Source organism: Erpetoichthys calabaricus, chromosome 4 (genome assembly GCF_900747795.2).
Source record: "Erpetoichthys calabaricus chromosome 4, fErpCal1.3, whole genome shotgun sequence".
In the NCBI taxonomy this organism is placed as follows: domain Eukaryota; kingdom Metazoa; phylum Chordata; class Cladistia; order Polypteriformes; family Polypteridae; genus Erpetoichthys; species Erpetoichthys calabaricus.
Genome location: NC_041397.2, coordinates 147,847,914 through 147,871,610, shown reverse-complemented (window position 1 = coordinate 147,871,610; position 23,697 = coordinate 147,847,914). Strand labels below are relative to the sequence as shown.

Genomic DNA, 23,697 nt, shown 5'->3' with positions numbered 1-23,697 from the left:
TCTGCACCTTGACCCTGTATGTATAAGAGCCAGATGTTTCATTGATTCTCTTTGCCAATAGTTTCAAAAAGGTTAAACTGAAAAAGAAGATTTCCAAACAGAAAGAGAAAGAGAATCAGGGGGTTTCCAGTGAGAGTCAAGGGCAACTTAAGCGGCAATTGTCTCTAAAGCAAAAAGTTTCTATTGGATAACACATAAATGAAGTGAAGAAAAGCCTAGAAGTAATGTCAGGTGGCAAAGAAATGTTAAAAAAGGAAATTATCTAAAACAGACACACCAGACTAAATGCTGAAGACAGAAGGGCAGTCCCAAAACAAATGCGTAAATGTGCCAGGTGTGTTCAGGGTACAGATATGATAGTTATGATCAGAGGACAACATTCAAGTATGTCATTTTTATGTGGTGGAATATAAACAGTGAACAACTGCTTGGTAACTAGGATTTCTTTATGCCTAGGAGACATTTTTAAAAACATAATTCCGTAAAATAAAAAGAGTAAAGGAAAGATCTTGGGCCAAACTTGCTTAACTGATTTAACGACATCTTAAAAGCATTGTGTGTAAAGTTCATAGTGGAAAGTGTAAGTGAGAAATTATACAGACAATTGGAGACAAGAGCAGGAGAGATTCTGATCCCACAAACTTTTAAAATAGATGTAACTTGTAAGTAAAAAAAAAAAAAAGAGCGGATGGAGAAGGAAAAGTATAGATACAGGAATATTTGAAAATCTGATTCATTATATATATCACCCAGAGAATAAATGTGTTTGCTAGTCCGGGGATGAAAAGAAATGGGATCATCTACAATGCGCAAGGTCAGGTGGTGATAAAGAGAAGCGAGTTTGTTTCAGCCGGGGCACAATGTAATATGTAATATTTCTAGCACAAAGGTAATTAGAGTACTCATCCTTTAAAATCAAATTCTAAGTTTAACACAAAGGAAGGGGAGGGTCAGAATAGAACTTGGTGATACCCTACCCGACTCCAGTAGTAGCCACATGGGAGGGTCAGCAGGAAGGGTTATACATTGCTAGACTGGATGCAGTATGTAAGCTCAATTGTACAGCTCACGATCTACCAGGAAAATGATACCCTTGCCTTTGTCTCGATTCAGTGTGGAGTGTTAAATAGCAGGTCTTTTTTTTTGTTCCTCAGGAAGGTAGTTAAAATGACCTTACATTCAACTGGTACTTAATGGTGGGAGGGAATGGAAACATTGAGGCGGGGAACTATATTCATTTTTATAACAGTCAATCTAGATCTGAAAGATAGAATCATAGATAACCATGAAGTCAGACACCCTCTCACATTATTGAGCGTCAACAAAGTGGAGATGTCTATGCCTAAGTACTTAACTGAGGTAGCTAAAATAATGAAAGTGGGAAGAAACAAAAAATGCAGAGTGAATTTAGTGACAGAAGAGACAATTTTGACCTGTTTATTTTGCATTTGTTGGAATACTAAATGCAATGCATTTTATTACTACAAAGGTTTTGTGTTGCACCATGTATTGGAAAGACATAGACATAACAACCAAGAAGATCACACAGATACACAGACAGTTGAGTATATATATTTTATAAAATTGTAATTTTAAGACATGAAAATTAATTTTGATTTTCCACAGACACACACACACACACACACACCCATACAGACGCCATGCTGATATCGACTTTTCTTGATGTTTTGAACACCATAGAATCAAAATGTTATCTCGATAGGAAAGCTTTCATTTGCAAGTCTGTAGAAAGGTTATAATGGTGTAGTGATTAACAGGACTTATATGTGTGTGTTGGATTATTTCATGGATTTTTACTACGTTGAATCTGGTTTTGAGGTAATTTGATCATTTTGTAGTGAAATGAAAAAATATGATTTCTTTGTTTACATAATGCGGTTTTATGCATCACATGACTGCGATCCTTATGTCGATTGCAGCATGGGATGTGACACTATAAATATGTCAGTGATTGCATTACAAATTATCTCTCAGCAGATAAGACTCTTTGAACTTTAATTCTTTTGTAGTTAGTTTAGTTTGTTTCAATTCCAAGTAGGCCCTAGCATCAGATTTTGTTCCTCTGTTTCTGATCTCTTTTTTAACTTTGACTTCCGATTCTCTCTATTCTCTTGTGTTTTGTTTGCCTTGTCATTTGTCTTTTTCTGGCTTTAACCCAATTTTCTATCTGACTTTGATTATTTGCTTCAAGTAACCCTCTTGTAATTATATTTTACCTCACAATTATCCATTGATACCAGTGTGTCATAAAAGATGCATAATTCTAAATTGAGTAAAGCTTTCTTCACCAAATTTTTCCAGTTCACCTAGCTCTCAAATGCAATTTCAAATTTTACATAGCAGGTATATCCCCTGCTTACTAAGTCAGAGAAGTTCTTCCTTTTCAATTAGAATGAGGAATTAAATTGTGCACTTCACATACGAGGGAGGACCCAAAAATAACCGGAAATATTTTTAAAACGTGTTTAATTTAATTTTCTGTACAAACTACAATTAGTCTCCTTCAAAGTACTCTCCATTGATGGAAATACACTTATCTAACCATTTGTTCCATTGTTGAAAACATTTTTTAAATTCGTCTGAAGTAATGCCCATTAATGCTCTGGTCGTTTCTTGTTTTACCTCTTTTTGACGTCAGCAAAACGCCTTCCTTTCAAGTCTTTTTTCGTCCGAGGGAACAAAAAGAAATCACACGGAGCTAAATCCGGTGAGTAGGGTGGGTGGTTCAGGGTTGTCATACCATTTCAATAACAATAGTTTCTGCAACACTTTTTTCAAGAAGAAAACAAAATTTCACTGCCGCGCGTTGCTCACGATAATTGGCCATCATAAAAAAACGACGCTTGCACAAAACTACTTTTACAAAAAAATTCACTGAACACAAGCACAACCTTCCAGACTGATGGCACTTGGCAGACTGACTTGTGAGGAGTGTAACTAGATCGCCCTAGCGGCCCAACCACGTACTACAAGTACCAACCTAACAACAACAAAATTCTGGTTATTTTTGGGTCCCTCCTCGTATGTGGCAGTCACAACCATAGACGTAGAATTATTAGATGCCTCATAACCAGCAGCATCGTACGTCAACATCGCCGCCAAATTGCGAGTGGCACTGCTGTGGAGTGAAGTAATGGATAAAGATGCCTCACACATGTGCTGCTTGGGATTGTACAAACTGCTGTATGCTCCAAACCAGATCACAGAGACTACATTTCATAGGTGAAGCTGAACAATTGTTTAGGTTATATTTGGCCATTAGAAAATCCCGTTTTATAATCTTAACTTTAGCTATGCCAGGCTAAGCTAGCAAAGCTATGCATTTATGTGCTCAAGTGAACCTCCAAACAACGTTTTGGCTAGACGTATTTAGTCACTAACTATGTAGATTGTTGTTAGCTGTTAACATTTCTCAAACTTTGAAAGTTTCCCAAAGAAATCCACCTCTGGAAGCAGTGGGATGTAGCCCTTAGATGGGATTTTGAGAAAGTTGTCCTGTGATGTGTGCCGTGCTAGTTTGGTAACAGATGCTGTACCAGCATCATTTGATCAAAGCTACCACTTGCTCACATTAAAAAACAAAGGAGGTTTGATGATTCCTTCTGAGGGTACAGTCAAGGTGGTGAAAGTAGCCGAGCGTGTTATCCGACAGTCAAGGGCAAGCTGTCAGTGTATTTTTGATCAATTAGTTTGTTTGGGCTGAGATTGGTTCAGATGATGTGTTTTTTCTAAAGGAGCACATTGAGGAAACATAGTTTGAAATTGACAACCATCATTTTATGCTCATGTCTTTAGATGTGTCTGTCTTCCACAAACTAAGGCTGCACCATATTGCCAGACTGAATACTCTCAAATTACAGAGTGGCAACACATGGAAACAGTTCTGTTTCAAGGATTTTAGATCCTATCCTGTACATATTTAAGTAACCACTTTGTGTGTGTATGTGTGTGTGTGTGTGAGAGAGAGAGAGAGAGACTGAGAGAGGAATGAGTGAAATGTTTTCAGAAATTATTAAGCCAATTTGTATACAATAAAATTGTTTATTTTTGTCATTGAGTGTATCATTCCACTGTTAAAAGAAAGACCAGACTTCCAGTTGCAGTCTTACTATTTTGACTTTCAGACATTGGTCAAGTTTTCGTCTCAATAATAATAATAATTATAATACATTTTATTTAAAAGGTGCCTTTCTTAGCACTCAAGGTCACCTTACAATAAAATTAAACAACATTAGTAAAATTAAAACATCCATCCATCCATCCATTGTCCAACCCGCTGAATCCGAACACAGGGTCACGGGGGTCTGCTGGAGCCAATCCCAGCCAACACAGGGCACAAGGCAGGAACCAATCCCGGGCAATTAAAACAAGAGAATGATAAATCAAAAAGCAATAATTAGCAAACAAACAAAGATAACTGGCAGTAACAGTGCAAAATTCACAATTGGTATGCCAGTTTGAAAAGATAGGTTTTGAGGACAGTTTTAAAATGTATTATTGAATCGAGCTGATATATGTGAAAGGGAAGAGAATTCCAGAGTTGAGGAGCACTATGAGAGACACTTGAGCTCCCATAGAACTGAGTTTGATGTTGGGTACAGAAAGTAGAGCTGCAGATGAGTATCAAGCGAGAGGGAGTGTAAGTCTGTAGGAGATCAGTGAGGTTGTAGAGAGCTTTAAATGTTAAGAGCAGTATTGTGTATTGTATTCGGTTGTAAACAGGGAGCCAGTGAAGTTGAGAGAAAATAGGTGTAATATGTTCAGTGGATTTAGAACAGGTTATTATCCTGGCAGCAGAATTTTGAAGAAGTTGTAAGCGATGGATACGTCTTTGTGGGATGCCAGATAGACTAGCATTACAATAATCTATACATGAGGTGACTAGGGCATTAACCAATACTTCAGTACTGTGTTGCGTAAGAACAGGATGAAGTCTGGAAATGTTTCGGAGATGGAAGAAGGCAGTCTGAGAAATGTTACTTATATGGGAGGAATTATTTAATAATAATCATTATTATTATTTAATAATTGCCATTATTAGTGTATTAATGGATATAAATAATTGCATTTAAATGATTCGCCAAAATCTGTTGTATGTAAACGATACTGTTTTAAGCGTTATTGTTTTTTCATAAGAAAACCCGGTTTCCATGTTTACCTGTATTAGTTTAAATGGCGCTTTTGCAACTCACAATATGGCGGACACGCTGATGTATCGTGTCGACTGGGCAACACAGTGAATGCGGCATCTACCTATATATGTCTATGGTCACATCAGCTTCTTTTGGTGAGAAGATGGTGTTGATGTACAGAGAAGATGTAACAACCACCACAGAGCTTGTCTCATGTTAGTTGCCTCTCTGAGCCTTTTTTTGAGTGTGTCATGAAGATGAAGGATTGAAGAAAATTTGTGACACACATTTGCACAAAGGGAAAAAATAATCCCCACAAAAACAACTGAATACAGTGCAAATATCTATGCATTATATCAAATGTTTTTTTTTTCTTTTATTTAAAAAGTAGACTTTTTCAGAGTAACATTTTGTAAGATTTTCTAGTCAGTAATAATAAAATTTGGATATAGCGAGAGAGGGCATTTCTATGTGCCACCTGTGCCTTCTGTGTCCAAAACTCAAATGATGTCACATAAAAAGTCCTACCAATTATAGTATGTAGTCTTAAAATGACATAAATCTAACTTTGAATGAGAAACACGTAACATTTTATTTTGACATTGTTACTCAATCAAAATTAGCAAGCCTATGGAAGATGTGTTAAAAGCAAACTCTTCCCAGAACTCCCTTGTAGACCCACAATTATAACTTCATATAATAATTTTGTTTATCATTCTCTTACATCATACTGGCAGAATTCTGGCTAGATTTACCTTACAACATTGGTTCAGTTCATTAAAGATTGATGCCATTCATTTTTGCACCGCTCTCTTCCGTTGCCACCACAGCATCTCACTGGTGTTGAGGTCTGGACTTTTGACTTGGCCATTCCAGAATGCTACATTCCTTTCTTATTAGGCCATTTAATTGCAGATTTTTTTTTGGTTTGCTAAGGTCTTTCTGGATAAGCTGTAGTTGTTGGACTGATTACTTCATACTTTTCTCTGATTTAGTCTCTTATAAAAAGATTTTATGATGGACTGAGTGATTTGTAAGACATCAAGATTCTGTGCCGGAAAAATGACCCAAATCATTACTGCTTCAAATGTTTTACAAATGGCTTGAGATTCCTGTGGTGAGACATTGTATGTGTGTTTTTATTTTTTTTTTATTACTGAACCTGACATTGTACATACTGACTAAATAACTTTGCTGTGGTCTTATGCATCCAGAGGAAATTGCTAACAGAAGTCTTTCAACTGCAACTTTGCAAACCTAAGTTGTTTTGCTGTTTTCTGTTTTAGAGAGAAAAGACTTTCTTATGGCCATCAGGAGAAATGAATTGTAATTATAAATATGTTAACAGAGCCTTGCAGATTGCCAGATGTCACTTTTGTGATCTTTATGATTTCTTGCACCACAGTCCCTGAAAAATACCATATTTTATCTTGTAGTCTAACTCTCGTTCAAAAACAAACACTCATACACTTCAAGATTGGATGCTTTAGATAAAATGCAGCTTTAGATAAAAAAGCGCTTAGCTTGACTTTTAATGCCGATTTAACTTTGCACCTACAAACAACAATTAAGAAAAGGAGGACTTCACTTTCATTATCCTCAGAACCGGTGTCTCTGGTACAACAGGGAAACAAGCAATTTCTTTGTCTGTTGCTAAGTCTTGGCTGTTCTGTTGTGCCCAATGGCAGGGTTAACAGAATAGACATCCAGAGGCTGGGAGGAATTTAAATGTAGTCCAGTGTTCAAACAAGGAGACAAATGGACTGCAGCAGGAAGTGGTAGCCCTATGTAATGTCATAATTTTCAAATATTTTTTACAAAATGAGCTTAGTAAGCAATACAGTGCCATATGATAATTCTCTATATGCTCCTTCCTTCTCCCTTTAAGCAGAATATTCTTTAAAGTTCTTGATTATATAAAAGATTATGTGCTTGATCTTCAACTTTATCTTTTTACACTTGAAAAGGGCCAGATCTCACTGTTCTATAAAACTTTTAATTTTCTGTACAGAGCAAGACTGTGCTATGCATAAATATTTAAATTTAGAAAATATCACACATTTACCTAACCATTTAAAGTAAAAATCATAAATATATTTTAGTTATTGATTATATTTTTGTCTCACCACACATACTGTATGTTATGTTTCAGCCATGGTGTGTTCTCTGGCTAAAATATATTTTTTAATCATTTTAAAGTTTTTTTTTTATATATATTTTTGTAATTATTTATTTTTTGTTAATATTGTCTTGCTTGTTTATTATTAACAGTTGTGACTCTGGAGTCCCAAAAGCACTCTCAAAGGTTGCCCTTGGGGGAGGAAATACTGTCAAAACCCCTTGAAAAATAAAAGGTTTCTTTTAACAAAAGGCTGGATAATGCATGACGTTCCTAAGAGCACAAAGGATTTGCCTTAGAAGGCAAGGCAATTCACAGTCTCCAAAGTCCAAATACAGAATCCAAAGGTGAATTAAAAAAACAGAGCATAGGTTAAGAAAATCCAAGAAATCCCAAAGCAAAAGCAAAAAACAAGGAACACTCCAATCCTTAGCATGTTTGAAATGAACCACCAGGAACTATGGAAGTCCCTCCAATAAATAGGTTGGAAGGCTGCTCCTGGTAGTGATTGGCAGGTGGTCCTGCCCCTTAGGGAACCACCCACAAAACACATATAAATAAACACAAAGAATAATATAGATAATAAACAAAATAAACTTTAATACAAATCAATGATACAAAATAAGACAAAACACACAACTTTGAACCCCAACGTGATTTAAAATGTTGAAAATAAATTTATATAATTGACGAACGAACTTTATTGTGCAGATGGAACAAACTCTATCTTACATTATCTTCTGCAACCAAAATTGCTAATCCTTTATATAAATTGTATTGATTGTAATCGTATGATAACGTTATTTAGCATACAAAAGGTGACCTGCTTAAGGAATATGTTTACTCTCAACGTACTGGGACTCTCATAAAGTAGGTGATTCTGTGGATTTTCTGGCGCCCTACGTTGTCATTTAAATATCATTAAAAAATCTCTTTGAACCTAACTATTACCTAACTGGTAAAGGATATTGCCAGGTTGTCTTTTTGTCGAATTGTCGTTTTGCCGAGTTGTCTGTCGCACCAGTTATCTTTTAGCTGAGTTGTCTGTTGCCCAGTTGTCCTGAATGGCCATCAGCGTACCGGTACTGCTACCAAGAGGCAGGGTACCCGTTGCAGCTTTGATATATGTATAACAGGGTGGCAAGATGGCATCCTACCTGAGCATCTCTGCATATCTGTGTGGGAATTTAAGTGACTGCTATGAGATGAAAGATTGTGTCATGTCTGATATCCCTGAATGGGAAACCCCTGAAGTTACCACAGAAATGGATTGTTGCCCTAGTAGGATAGGTGAAAAAGTTCTCCACAATGCCTACACGCAGGCAACACAGCAATGACTATACTTTTGAGTAATGGAAAGAGGCCACAATTCCTCCTGGCCAATAAAGTCCATAGCTGTGACTGAGTTGCTCTTTTGAAGACATGGGCAGCATGAAGGCTGTGAGATCTGGCCCTTTAAGAGATACAAAGTGCTCAGGGATACCATTGGCTACCCCTTGGGTTTCACTATAAGCATTTTAGCTACTAGAGCTACCATACACTTTTATGACACAAGATTGCTTTGATCCGTTTATTACTTTATATGTTGGAAGTTACACTCAATCTGGAGTCCACAATGAACAAATGTAAATAAAATGACAAAATTCAGCAATTCTTAAATACTTGTAAATTAGCTTGATGAAGTATTTCATAGTAAAACTCCAGTAACTGATCACAACATACAGGTAAACTTGACTGAAAAGTGACATGGTATAGCAATGGTCATTATTTACCAACTCACAGTTCCACAGAACTGAATTTGAACACTGGCCTGGCCTGCTCACCATCTATGTGGAGTTTTCATGTTCTTCCTGTGTTCATACTACATTCTATTCACATTAAATATATGCTCCAGTAGATTAATTGGTAACTACTTTTTGTCTACTGTCATAAGAGGCATCACATCCAAAGTTGGTTCCTGGATTTACTCCTGGACATCTTATCCGTCCAGCACTCAACAATGCTGATAAAGAAGACAGATGGTTGGACTGTACTTATTTTAATTGTTTACTGTTTAAATATTTTTAGTCGAGAAAGAAAACACTGCTTTAGCAAAATTAGACACTTCAGTGTCAATGTTTCAAGCTAAGAATTCTATGACTTAATATAGACAGTGGTTTAATGCATATTTACAATACATTGTTGCCTTTGTTAATTAAATGAGCAATCTTGGCAATGCATGCCCGTGTAACTCTGAACAATATATTTCAAATTAAACAAGAGTTGATGGCTCAAATGAGCATTTTAGTAAAACCCTCACAAGTGTCAACTTTACAAAAAATATTGATATTATAAACAGCAGTAGCTAGTACTGTGCCACACTGTTCCTTCAGACTTGTTTGAAATTCGATTTGCTACTCTGTGTGCACTTCCAATGCCATAGTTCACATTTAATTTAATCCCAAATTAATGTGTCTGTACACTAACCGTGTCTATCTTTCTAGCATTGCCCTTTACCCACACTTATCAGTGTGCTGAAATCTCTGCTATTGTTTAAAAGTATGTGCAGAATTAAAAAAAAAAACAAAGAGCAGAAAAAGGTAAAAGTGTGTTTAAGGAGGAAATTAATTAATTAAGCGTGTGCTGCATGCTTTTATTGTATTTTATTTGATTGCTTTAAATAGAACTAAATATAAATTTGTCTCGGGCGGCACGGTGGCGCAGTGGTAGCACTGCTGCCTCGCAGTTAGGAGACCCGGGTTCGCTTCCCGGGTCCACCCTGCGTGGAGTTTGCATGTTCTCCCCGTGTCTGCGTGGGTTTCCTCCGGGCGCTCCGGTTTCCTCCCACGGTCCAAAGACATGCAGGTTAGGTGTATTGGTGATTCTAAATTGGCCCTAGTGTGTGCTTGGTGTGTGGGTGTATTTGTGTATGTCCTGCGGTGGGTTGGCACCCTGCCCGGGATTGGTTCCCTGCCTTGTGCCCTGTGTTGGCTGGGATTGGCTCCAGCAGACCCCCGTGACCCTGTGTTCGGATTCAGCGGGTTGGAAAATGGATGGATGGATGGATGGATAAATTTGTCTCCCCTGTTATGGCTGTATTTTGTTGGATATCATTTATGACTTGCCTACTGTGATATTCCTAATATAGAATAAGTATAGCCCATGTTATCAAATACAACCAAGTTTGTTTTTTCAGTGAAGTGACAGTATTAATTTTTATACATTTTTTTAAGTATGATTTTCTGTCACTTAATCTGTCAAACCAGATCACTGATGCCTGTATGTACCATCATACATGATTATTTACTGGTTCAGTAAATAAAGTGACACACTGGTTGGCACTGTAGGATTAGGCAATGCCAGTAGGGATACTACATATTTTGTTGGATTATCTCTTGGTATGATGGGTTATTTCCACAATTTAAGGTAAAGTAAATTAGCTTTATTATAAACTCTAAATTGTCTCAGTGCAAGTGAGTGTGGTTTGTGAGGACCTATTATCAGAACCAGAGTTGGTTCTGCAGTGATGCAGTAAACTTTGTTATTGAGTTTTACATTAAAAAATGAATAATTTAAAAAAGGTAAAAAGGTTAACTACTCTCAGAAAAACGACTTGCATTAATCTTGCTTAGAAGTACGACAGGATCCTCATGAATTGCTTCATCTCCATTGGAATCTTTTAACTGCTGGCTGTTGAGGTAGATGCTGTTCCTGGAAGCCAGAGTGCTGTTGGTTCTTGATGGCATCTTCTGTTCCACATCTATATCTAGAAACTCATCAGAAGTTTGTTTTCTCCCTCCTTTCTTTTTCCGTTTTTTTTCTGCTGAGTGATCAAGTGAGGCATAACACATAAAATGCTCTTCATCTGCCTGATAAAAGAAAAAGTTTGCAGTATTATTGTTACTGACAGATTCACTTAGAATGCACAACTTAAAAGATACAGCTTTCTGTTAGACTCAATAAGATTTTCATACAATTTCTGTTTAATGCAAATAATGCACAATTTTTACACCAGCTATCAAGTAAATGCTAAAATTGATATTACAGTATTATGTTTATAAGGTATATTTAATGCTAAAAGAGGACAGCATGTGATTAATGATGGAATTCAAAAGTCTGATTTGGTTTTATTTTTATGGTCAAATTCTTGAGGTTATATAAGAAACGTTACTTCCTAAAAACAAATATTATAATAAAAATGTATATTTTTAACACCACATACTAAGTAAACAGTACACACATTTATGGTTTGAAACTATTCAAGACTGGAAAGGATAAAATAAGTAGTAACAAAAAACATTTTTAAAAGTACATCTGTGATCAGAGTACACGTATAACGAGGGAATCTTGTTAATATAAACAGTCTAAGAGCTGGAATTTTCCAAACTTATAGCATGCTTTTAATAACTGTAATTCCTATTTCAAAGTCAACCACACACACCCATTGGATTTGCAGAACATAAATAATAAGTCACAGGAATATTACATATTATTAATACTTTAAAATGATTTATCAAACAAAATGGGAGCAGAAGACAAAAAAGATAAAATTTTGTCCTTTAATAATTATTGCATTGGCACTACTCAACTATTAGTTAATAAAATGTGTTGAATAATACTACTGCTTCTTAAAAAATAATAATAATATACATTAGGAAAAGTAGAAGGAAAGGATCTATGATGAAGGCATTCCATTTATTTTTGAAATCTGCAAGTTCCATTAAAGGGAGACAGGAACTATCAACGTTAGACGGCACGTCTAACTGGGAGGAGGCAACGGGGAAGACCCAGGACACGTTGGAGGGACTATGTCTCTCGACTGGCCTGGGAACGCCTTGGGATTCTCCCGGAAGAGCTAGAAGAAGTGGCCGGGGAGAGGGAAGTCTGGGCATCTCTGCTCAAGCTGCTGCCCCCGCGACCCGACCTCGGATAAGCGGGAGACAATGGATGGATGGATGGATGGATGGATGGATGGATGGATGGATGGATGGAGGAACTATCAAAGAAGTATTGAATGCATTGCTAGAAGCAGAGTATGAAAACTTAAACCCAAAACTATCTGTTATTACTAAAGTTTTTTCATTATTCCTACCCAAAAGTTTCACTTTACTTTCAATCCACTTTTCCCTGTGAGGACTGTGATGGTAACATGCAAAGATGGAAAGACCAGGCCAAAGTATGCTTAACAGTTTCCAGCTTCCATTGGGGATTCCCAAGCACTTCAAGGTAAGCAGACTGATATAATCTCTTCAAGTTCTGCAAAAACTTCATACACCCTCTGTGGAATGTGTCTGGAAGGTATCCTCATTTCATGGTAAAATAATATTTCAGCCTGAAGAAACAAGACTTCCACTCTGAGGTGCTCCCATACTACTGAGCTCTTCACCTAACATTACAAAATAAAACTAGGAATTCTATGTAAGAACCTTATTTCAACAATTAGTACTTATCTGCTCATCTTGTCAGTCACTAACCAGAGTCCATGACCCTCAATAAGGATGACAAAGTACTTGACCACTAAATATAAAGTTTCACTTTTTCTTCAGCACCATGGTCTGATTCAATGTTCACCAAACTGCTCCTGCTGCATGGATTTTTTTAGTTAATTTCATGATTACCTCTGTCCTAACTCTTGAACAAGACCACTTTCTCCTGGCAAGGATGCCCCTTTCTTAACTGTAAAATGAAAGCTACCCTTTTCCAGGAGATGAACATCACCTCAGATTTGGAGTTGGCAACAGCTTCATACTCAACTGCAGACCACTCCAGACCACAGTTCAGTAAGGGTAGGAGAACATCATTTTCCATAGACAGACATTCAGCACTTATGTTCCCAAACTGGATGAACTCTAATCCACAGGTAAGCTTTGACATTCTGTCACTAAAAATCTAATCAGAATAGTTTACAACATGCATTCTTGGCTGAACTTTTTGCCCACATGAAAGGGACTTGATTTAATACCAACCATGAGTACATCTGTCAGTCCACAAATTCAGGAGATGAACAGCAGCAGTGACCCAGTAAAAGTATATAGTACTTTGTAGCTCCTTATATAATATACAATGAGTGAACACTGCCATTCACCTTTTCCATGTTGATAAAGCACCTAAAGACAGAATTGGCAAACTCCAATGGACTCTCCAAAATCTGCATGAGGAGAAAGTTAGTTATTGTGTGACTTGGTTCTGAATGTTTTTTCAGAATCTAGGGGTCCAACCACTGACCTGAGAGAGATCAATTGGTGATTTTAATATACCCCTTTTTAAAACACCTCAATTTGCCAACCTCAAGGTAACTTTGAAAAGTCATCTTAACTAAAATGGCTCTACAGCATCCAGCAATTTAACAGTTTCTGCCCGGAAATCATTGCAGTGATATTAGTCACAAAAACACAGTCAACCCTAACCAATGCTTCAAGCGCTGCCCCTTCCAAGGAGACATTTACACTCGGTTTAGGGGTTCAAAGTGCTCATTCCAGTGATTACACCCCCAGTTGAGGTCAACATTTCCCCAATCTTACTAAGAATGGTTTGGTTGACACCTCACTTTTAACTCAAAAATCAATTAATGGCTTCTTGAAAGTAATATACTGTATCTCATTGTCCCGAATGGCCTCCCAGATACACGTTTTCACCTTTAGGCCTGCTGGTAACTGTCACTCAGATCTAAAAACAATCCTGCCATTGATCTAAACTTAGCAGCTTTAGTCACAGGTGGTGTCCACTACAGCGCCAGTCACGGGTCCTACAGAAGTCACCAGATACTGACCACCATTCAGCCTGTAGAATCTTTCCTCTGATTCCACTACTGAGATTGTGATCAGTGAATTGAGATTTCATGTCCTTGATATGCAGGAGTAATGCTCTCTTTTAAATAGATTTGAACTGAACATGGTTATCTGTTAGCTATTTCCAGTATACACTCACTAGCCATTTGGGTCATTTCCACAGGTGATCGATCCAGAATAGGTAGCACAGTAAGCCTTTTTACCCCAGTGTAAGGTACACGGAGCTGGTCAGAAGAAATGAATATGAAGTTAACTGACCTTTGGCTCACAGTACTTGATTGCCAGGGATACTTATAAGCAAACAATCTGCAACTGAAGTCAAAATCCAATGAAGATTCTCACTCTGATTCAGATCAGGCAAGCTCTTCAACTATCTCTATAATTTTAGACATGAGCACTAAAGTTTCCAAATAGGACTACAAAGTCAGTAGTAGTAGTCACTTGACCAATAAATTCACTGTTTCAAAAAGAGGTGATACTCTGAACAGTTTTTAGATGAATATGCACAAATAATTTCAGGCTTTAAGCTCTGCATCCCCATAGCTGCTCAATGCCTCCCCTGTGTCAAAACTTCAAAGTAGTAAAGAGACAACCTTTGCCTCAGAATTCTGAACTGGTTCCATCAGAAATACAGAGTTTGACTATATCCGTCAGGATATTTTCTATCGTTAAGCACATGATCCATCTCTTTCCATACCAAAATGTTGTTCAACATATCTCAAAAGGCAGTATATGTACAGTAGGTTACATTTTTATTCATTTGTAAAAATTGCTCATTCAAACTCTAAACAGCAATAAGGGAAAAAAATAAGCTCTGGATGAGACACGCTTCCACTAAACAGTACTGTCAGTTAAAGGACAAATTTAGAGTCTCCAATCGGTCAACCCTCCACCTCTTTCTAATGGAAGAGGCCTCCAAGGTACGTGGAAATTATGGAATTAAAAACAGGCAAACTCCTCCTCACAGATATGAACTTGGGAGTCTTTATCCATTTAGTCTGGTTCTGGGTTGGATGCAACGGTAGAGACTTTCTTGGTAGTAATCCTCTAATGTAGGGGTTCCCAACAGGGTTTCTCTATGGCAACTTTTTAAAAGTAAATGAACCTCCACCCTGTTTTGTTCATTAATTTGAGTATATACTGCTACCATAATAAAGCTATTGACAAAGGAAAAATTTTAAGATACTCATTTAAATATTTGTAAATTCAAATAACAATAAAAATAATAATACCACATAATAATACTATTTTCACTCATTCACTGATTGCAATGAATCGGAATTTAGACTTAAAATGATGTAACAAATAGTTTATATGGTTCAGAAAAGATGTCAAATGTTTTAAAGTAGTAATGTTACTGTATATTAGCCCCATTAAACATTTAAATTTGTGAGTTTTATTATCTCAATGATTCCATTTTGAGTTTTTTTTAATTTTCAATTTAATTTGATAGTTTATTTTTGCTCAAACTTTCTTTATATTATTTATTTTTGTGATGCCTTTTGGATGTGTCATGTGACAACAATTGTTGCGATGATGATGTCACAGATGTATTGGCATATATACATGAGGGTCTTAGCATGTGTTATCCCTTTATTAACACACATCAAAGAAAAAAAAAAACTTCTGTTTCAAATAGTTCTAGTGCTAGGTTTGTGCTTCTTGTTATGAATTTATCTATCTCCTGTTGCCTGAGTTTTATTTTGCCCTTAGTTACAGTTTCCAGTTTTTCATATCAAGAGCTTTCATCCTTATAGCCATCTCCTGGTTCATACTATGGACTTTGAAGCTTTGAGCCTGTTGTCTGAATGGGTGCACCATTGTACTTCTCACACTAGCACTTCAGTATACTTATGCTATTTTCTGCAAGGTATTGAATAATTATTTTGAGCATTTTGGAAGAATCTTCTATTGATATAAGGCATATCTTTTCATCTTGAGTTGGTTAATAAAGTAACTGATTGTGATGCATATAAGGTTAAGCTGTCAGACACATCTTTTTATTGAATTACATCCTGCTTAATAGACTTTTTCCAGTATGTGTAAACTTCAACCTGTGGTTCTTTATTTTTTATCTTTGTGCAGGGTACATTTTTGTAACAATTTTACTCTTTTCTGTATATGTGTTTCCCAGAGTGAAGTCATGGTATTTGCATCCTTTTGGCTTTATCACTGTTTGACTTTATCTTCTGAGCCACAGGAAAATGACTACAGAAAATACTGGAATTTGTTTTTGGAATATTACTGATTACAAAAGTGATATAAAACAAATCTGATACAATTAGATGTAAATACAAGTGATTACTAAGTGATTCTATTTTTTCAGATGTTAATAGAATTTTTCATTTATTAGAATTTGTATTGCTATCTGTATTATTAATGCTGAAATTTTTCTTTTTTAATTCAGAATATTGTTCAAAATGTATAGTTTCCTTAAAGTATACATATAGGTTAAAGCAAGTCACTTACTATAATATTTCATGAACACAAATTTTCCATTTACAGGTTGTCTATGCTGTGGTACCATGAAGTGGTACCTCCTAATAAATCTTAATCCCCAGTCTGATTCTTATCAGGGAAGTCTTGTAGATTGTGTGTTTTCTTTGCGTTTGGCTTGGTGACCTTAAGTATTCAGTCTGTTGGACTTGTTATATTTGTAGAGGGCTACAGTGGAACAATGAACATGTAGAAACCCAAGCATAAACCACAATACTTGACATTTCAGTTTAATAAAATCTATGGCCTTGAATTTTTCATGATTCATTAAAGCTACTTTTTAATGTGTGTGGTGGCCTTATTTTGAAAATTGTAAAATCTCCAGAATTCTAATACATGGTAAATATCTGCTGCGGTGGGCTGGCGCCCTGCCCGGGGTTTGTTTCCTGCCTTGTGCCCTGTGTTGGCTGAGATTGGCTCCAGCAGACCCCCGTGACCCTGTAGTTAGAATATAGCGGGTTGGATAATGGATGGATGGCTGGATGGATAATGGATGGATGGTACATATCTGAAATTTTGTGGATGGATTCAAGAAATGAATAATAAGTACAGAAGTGTACAATGTGGCCCACCCAGGTTTCCATCATATAAACCATGGTTCGTAACCCAATTTGTGTCATGTGATTTTGGGTTTCGCAGAATCGTGATTCACCATTGTATTTAATGGGAAAGGTTTGCGTACCATTCACAAAATGTGTTTTGGTGGGTCACTGATGTTCAAGCAATCGACAATGCTCTCCACTGTGGCCTGCAGCAGCGATGCTCCAAGTAGGACCACCCCTTACCCCCAGGATCACTGTTGGTGGCGATTCTGGGTCTCAAAGACAGTAAGAAGGGTAAGATTGTGTTGTGAGAATAAAACATTTAAGAAACAAACATATATACCATTTATGTTATATGGTTCACAGATTGACTAACTAATCAACATGTTTGTGTTTCTATACACAGGAATTTTTTAATGTAGTAGTAAACAACAATAATTCTCATTTAGTATTTTTGGGCCATGTTTTTCGGAAAGTCTAATACAGTACATTAACAAAATGTATTATATACAGCATACCTACAGACACACATTTATATACTCTGCACAAACTCCTTATTCATGTAGGATATGCACAGTCTCCCTTAGGGCTTTATTCTAGGTAACCCAATATTTCTTTTATATTCTCAGAGATGTACTAGTTACAATAAATGGTAATTTTAAATTACAACTGTAGGAATTTACTTGTGGACAAGTGTGTAAGTGAGCTCTGAGAGTGACTGGTGCTCTGTGTATAGAAGCCTTGCACCCATTATTTCTGGGATGGACTTCTGCCCCAAGAACTGGATTAAGCAGATTGGAGAACTGTTTCATGGCTATATGAACTGTGAAACAGGTCAGGTTATGTCACATTACAATGACTCTTCCAGTGATTTTCATTTGTAGGTTTCATTTATATAACCTTAGCAAGTCGGAAGGCAAACGATGGTGTGCTTCCATGAAATCAGTCATGTAACGTCACATGCTTAGTGACTCACTCCAACTAGTCTGTGACTAGCTACAATAAAATCAAAACAATTTTGGCTTTGTCTTTAGTCATAGGGGCAGGCTCTATATACATGAGAGCTGACAACCAATAAATTATCATCTTGAAGTACAATTTATATAATGCAGTGATGAGGAATAAGGAATGTGGGTGTTTTCAGCCTCACATACAGAATAGAAGCTCGTAAATCTGGTGTCTCATGTTTTATTTACCAAGACAGAATGGAAAAAGGAAAAAAAGGGCTGAGATTGTGACTGAGCTTGCTGTACCCATTCAACCCATCGTACAGCGTCGGCTCTGCAGAAAAAGGGGCATCACAACTGTGTTGGAAGGGTGGTACTCAGTTAGTAAATGTGACATAGCAAGAAAATTTACAGTAATTTAAATTGAAATGGTCTGGTGATGAGATTAGTAAGTCTGACATCCCCCACAATGTGACATAGGCTTTAGGCACTACCTCTACTCTGCCCTGTGGTCCATTAGCCTTGACAGTCTGAAACACTTTGTAGTTGGAATAGACTTCCCATACGGTAGAGCATAATTGGGAGGAAGATCAAAATAAGTAACAAACATTGTTATGTTTTGAAACTTGGTAAACTACTTGTCTCATGAACAAACAAGGACCCAGCTGGTTTTCTATGTCAGGTTATTTTCATGCCTGTTACAAGATTTTTGCACAATATTGTGGTGTGTTATGTAGAAGGTATGCAAATATTTTTTCCACCATTAAGTCTCAAGCATCATATATATAAAAATTAAATAGTAGTTTTCAAATGATTAGACTTATTTTTCAGAATGAAAAGTGATTTTTGAATTTTTCAAAATGGCTGTTGTAATATTAAGTCCTCTTTAAAATGCTGATATATCAGGGGTGTCATATGTTAAATAAAATTCAAATCATTGGCATAACCAGTTTGAAAAAAATGAAAGCTTTAAGAACTTCAACATCTATATTGGAACACCATAAATAACAAATCTATAGTAGTACAACAGTCAATATGAGACACATGAGTAAAACCTGGAACAGAAGCAGAAAATAGTTACTGAATAAACTATGCATCACTTCTGAATCTGTCCTAATGTGAAACAATCAAAGAAACCCATTGACACAGATCTTCAAACTTGCTTAGTCTACCTTAAGATCACTAAGGACTGATGTGACTCTGTTATCATAAAACACAAGGCAAACCCCAACATTTCCATTTCACTAGTACATTCACAAACACACATGACACTACACATAAAATTGGTGTTGGCAATTAACTAGATGTGGGACAAAATCTGAGAACCTGCAGAAAGACCTAGGATGAGAATATGCAAAATCCACACAGACAGTGATCAGTCATAGTGTATCTTGCATTTATAATTGCATGTAGAGCATACATTTATGCAGTATTATGAATAATTAAAGCAAATAAGCAGCATCTTTAAGAAAAGCTGATATCTTTAAGTAGTAAAGTTTTTAAACCATAGTAAACAATCTGCAAGTTTTTAGTTTTCCAACAGTTCAATGAAACCAAACCTCAGGAAACAACCGTTTTTTTATTCAGAAATAATTTTACCTCAACAGGAAATTTTAGGTAACCTCTCATAAACCTCCACCACAAAAACAAACTTTTTTTTAATCAAGCAAAGCACAGTACAAAGTAGGTGTATGTTTATTTTATTATTTTAAAACCTTAAAAAATGTCACCCTCATCTTTTCAGTTCAATTGATATGAAAAATTGGTGCAGATAAGTACATTTCATAAAAAAGCCAACATAAGTAAGTGTTAATGCAACTTTGACACTAAAAACATTATTCCACAGGCAGAATAACCTTTAAATCAACCAATATGTTCTTCCTGTTTTCAGCAGTGACCCATTTTACGTTTGAAAAACACACACAACACAAGTAATAACTGTGAGGACAGACAGGTCATCTGGGTTATGTAGAACAATGATACGTCACAGAGAAAAAAAGTTAATGCTGTAAGAAAGAAGGTAAAAACTGCAGGATTGTTTTGATCCTGTAAATAAGGATGACGTCTGAAGTTCCTCATTAGATCTGGATGAGTAATTTATGATCATTACTGGATTCATCAGAGGTCTGGATGAATTTATACCTATAAAAACAATTCACATGTTCCCTAATAACAAACCATAGATCACTAGCTACATACATAATTTACTGAAGAGTCCCAGCAATGCATTAGAGGCCAGCAATATACAAAAAAAAACATAGAATAAATGCAGGTAAGTGCACCGAAAAAGCAGTTACAGTTGCTGTGCAAAGAGAAGAAAAGCAGTCGTGATTCAAGTGAAATGTGGCAAGGTGTGCAGATGATTACAATGTAGAGCCTACTTCATTTGCATTAAATTTTTCTCCCTAAGATGAACTTAATGTTTTCAGCTTTGATTGTGAAAACAAACTGTCTCTTGAGTGATTCATCCTTCTTCTATTTGCGGAGAACTTAAGGAGGAACTTTAACAGAACAAAACGAATCTAATCTGCATGGAATTTCAGCATGCATTTACCAACCAATATGCTGGATAAATGTACTTCAGCAAAGATACAAATTATCCCTGTGTCCAAGAAAGCAAAACTGGATTCCTTCAATGATCAGTGCAACTCATCAACCTCTTCTTAACTGGCAAAACCCAGAAAGTATAGATTGGTTACGTCACCTCCTCCACACTAATCCTCAACACTATTACAGGGTAATAGGCTTAACCCCTCTTTTGTATGCTTGTTAATCTGCAGTATGACTGTGTCACCAAGCACAACTCCAATTCCATTACCAATTTGCTGATGCCAGTAAATTAAAGGCTTGATAACTAACAATGATGAAAAGATTTATTGAGAAGAGACTGGAAATCTAAAGCAGGGGTGCCAAACAACACTTTGTTCCTTAATGATAACAAAGCCTGGAATGTGGATATGAATTTCAGGAAGAAGTGTTATGGCAGTCCCTAATAGTATGGACTGCAGCATGAACTCATTCTGCCTGCTTGCTTAAGTCCAGGGATTTTCTACATACACTGTATTGTCTGCTGGCACTTTGGATCTTGAACAACTTAATAGATGTTGCTAAAAGTGGGCCTAGAGATGTGCATATTTGAGAAAATAGAAGAGAAAAAGTTTTCTAGGATACTAAAGTACTATTACCAAAAACAAAATCCAGAGGGCTAAACCATATGCCAAGTCAAAATAAGAATTGCTAAGGGTTGTTATAAAAATGAGAATTTCACCTGTCAAAAAAATCCTACGACTACAAACCAAATTGAGAAGTTTGGAGATATGAGTTTATAACAAGGATAATTAATGCTATGAACTCAAGAACGTTTTTTTATAGAGTAGCTTTTGTGACGGATGCATAGTGCATTCCTTAGGAACACTGCAGTGCATCCTAACAACTCAACAGATACTGAGATTCCAAAATGGCAAAGTGACGCACTTAAAAAAAAAAAATCAAAAATATTAGTATCATTCTCAAACGAAACATTTTAAACAAAATTCACATGTGTCCATTTTATTTGAAAACAAAAACAATAAACAAAAAAAAGAAGTTACAGTCACTGACATCCAGAATTGGGCTCAATGCATCTTAGCCACCAACACGTTTACTTCAACAGATGTCTGAGGAAATCCTGGATGTCTCCATCTACTTACACACGTGTACAATACTATCCATTCTTACATGGTGTATAACACCCTTGTACAGGATAACAAAGCACTGTAGGTGATGGTGAAGTTTGCAGAGAACATTACAGGCACACAGCTGACCTCTGTTTAGGACACAGAGAGTACACAATGCCTTAGAAAACAGCATTATTAAAGATCTCACCCATCTTGTACAGTCAAGTTTCCTACTCCTCTGTTCTAGCAAATGGTACAGGACTGTTTGCTCTCACACCACTAGATTCTGGTACAGTTCACAGGTCATAAAGTTAGTTAACAGGCACTCATGCTGGCAACGGTCTGATTGGTTCTTATATGAATGTTGAACTCAATGTATAATGTTTTGTTCATTGCCTTTTATCTGTTGTTGAACTGGACAACTGCCAAATTATATAAACCATGCTTGTAAGAAACTGTGTACATGTGACTCAGGATTAAGTATAATTCATATTGTAAATGAATAAGTAAATGTTGTGGATGAATACATAAACCTTAGATATGTTATGGTTATCATCCTTTCTGTCAAACTGTTATTTTTGGAGATAAAACAGTTTCCAAATGGTTTTAATTTCTTTGTATTGTCCAATAGACAGAAAGCTTCCACCCCAGTGACCAGGTTAAGTTATTGATGATTTTACATTGCCATGGTGTGAGTTTTTACGTGTGCAGTAATAAGAAAAAAGGAGGATGGCTAAGTAGAGCATTTACCAATACAAAATGAAACTAGTTCAAAACTGAAATTCTGTACTAATTTTAGTTAAGCTAGAGTATTTATGTTATTTCTCATATAAAGTGTTTTTTGGCAAATCCAATGGAATAATATAAGCAACTGTTTCTATATAAATCAGTTATCTAATGTCATGGAGGATGAGGATGGGGTAATTAGAATGCATTATCTACAGACAGAAAAAATTCCCAGGACTTCACATTGTATATAGTCCATCTGTGAGTCAATATCACAAACAATCTTAAAAAGCAAAAGGGCCTTTTTTATAATCTGAGATTGCATAAGAAAATCAGTTAAGGTAAAACCTTTTATCTGGTCAGTCCATCCTTTGTGGTTTTGTGGTTAAAGATTAAAAAGGCCTTGTAGAAAAATAATAAAAAAAGTTTTAATACCCAAAGGTTACTTGTTCAAATCAATTGTGTGACATCTATTGTAGGAGACGGCCAGCAGCTCAACCTGGCTGGGACGCCCCTGAAATGGAAGGATGGGGGAAGGCAGATGCTTTGGGACACTGCTTCTCACAGGATGCTAGTTGGCAAGCTTCCCTGCAGCATAGCATTGCCCCGGATTCCCGCAGGGCACTATGGGATCTGGAGATTGGCTTCACAGCCCTGCTGGGTACCGTGGGTACCGCCAGGAGACGCTGCAGGGAGACTGGGGAGTGCGTACTGTCTACATAGCCCAGAAGTACTCCAAAGTCATGGGGACGGAAGCACAGAAGTATTTCCGGGCTGAACAAAATACAACTTCTCCATTTGACCTGGAAGTGCTGACAAGTCACGTGGATGGAAGGACAGAAGCACTTCCGGGTCAAGGACTATTTAAAGGACTGCTGTGAACCCAGCAACCGAGCAGGAGTCAGGAGGAGTGTGACAGAGCTTGCTGGGAGGTGGAGGAGAGAATTATTGTGTTTATTTATTATTTTACCTGTTTACTGTAGCTGGGCTGCTTTGGAGGCACTGCTTAGAAATTAAATTAAAAATACTTCTGAGTGCTTTTAACCTGTGTCTGCGTCTGTCTGTTGTGTTTAACGAGGTGACAGCGACCCCTAGCGTCCAGATATTACACTATATTTGTTCACACAACCCTTATCAGAAGTGCTATTATTTATCGTTAATTGAGGAAAGAGTAACTAGACTGGATCAAGCCAAGAAATGAACAGACATCCTAGAAAAAGAAATATAATTAAATGTTTTTTCATCACAGTTTCATATAGCGGGCAACCAATATGTTTATGCCCTTCAGAAT

At 36.6% G+C, this 23,697-nt stretch overlaps 1 protein-coding gene across 4 annotated transcripts in view; it reads right to left on the bottom strand.

Moving 5' to 3' along the window:
• Positions 1-7,931: 7,931 nt before the first annotated feature.
• LOC114651391 (T-cell receptor-associated transmembrane adapter 1) overlaps positions 7,932-23,697 on the bottom strand; it is a 41,159-nt gene continuing 25,393 nt past the window's right edge. For all 4 annotated transcript variants that reach the window (XM_051927042.1, XM_028801288.2, XM_028801289.2 and 1 more), the window contains exon 8: positions 7,932-11,120. In XM_051927042.1, the coding sequence (XP_051783002.1) occupies positions 10,842-11,120 (279 nt within the window). In that variant the 3' untranslated portion in view covers positions 7,932-10,841. The remainder of the gene's footprint in view (positions 11,121-23,697) is intronic.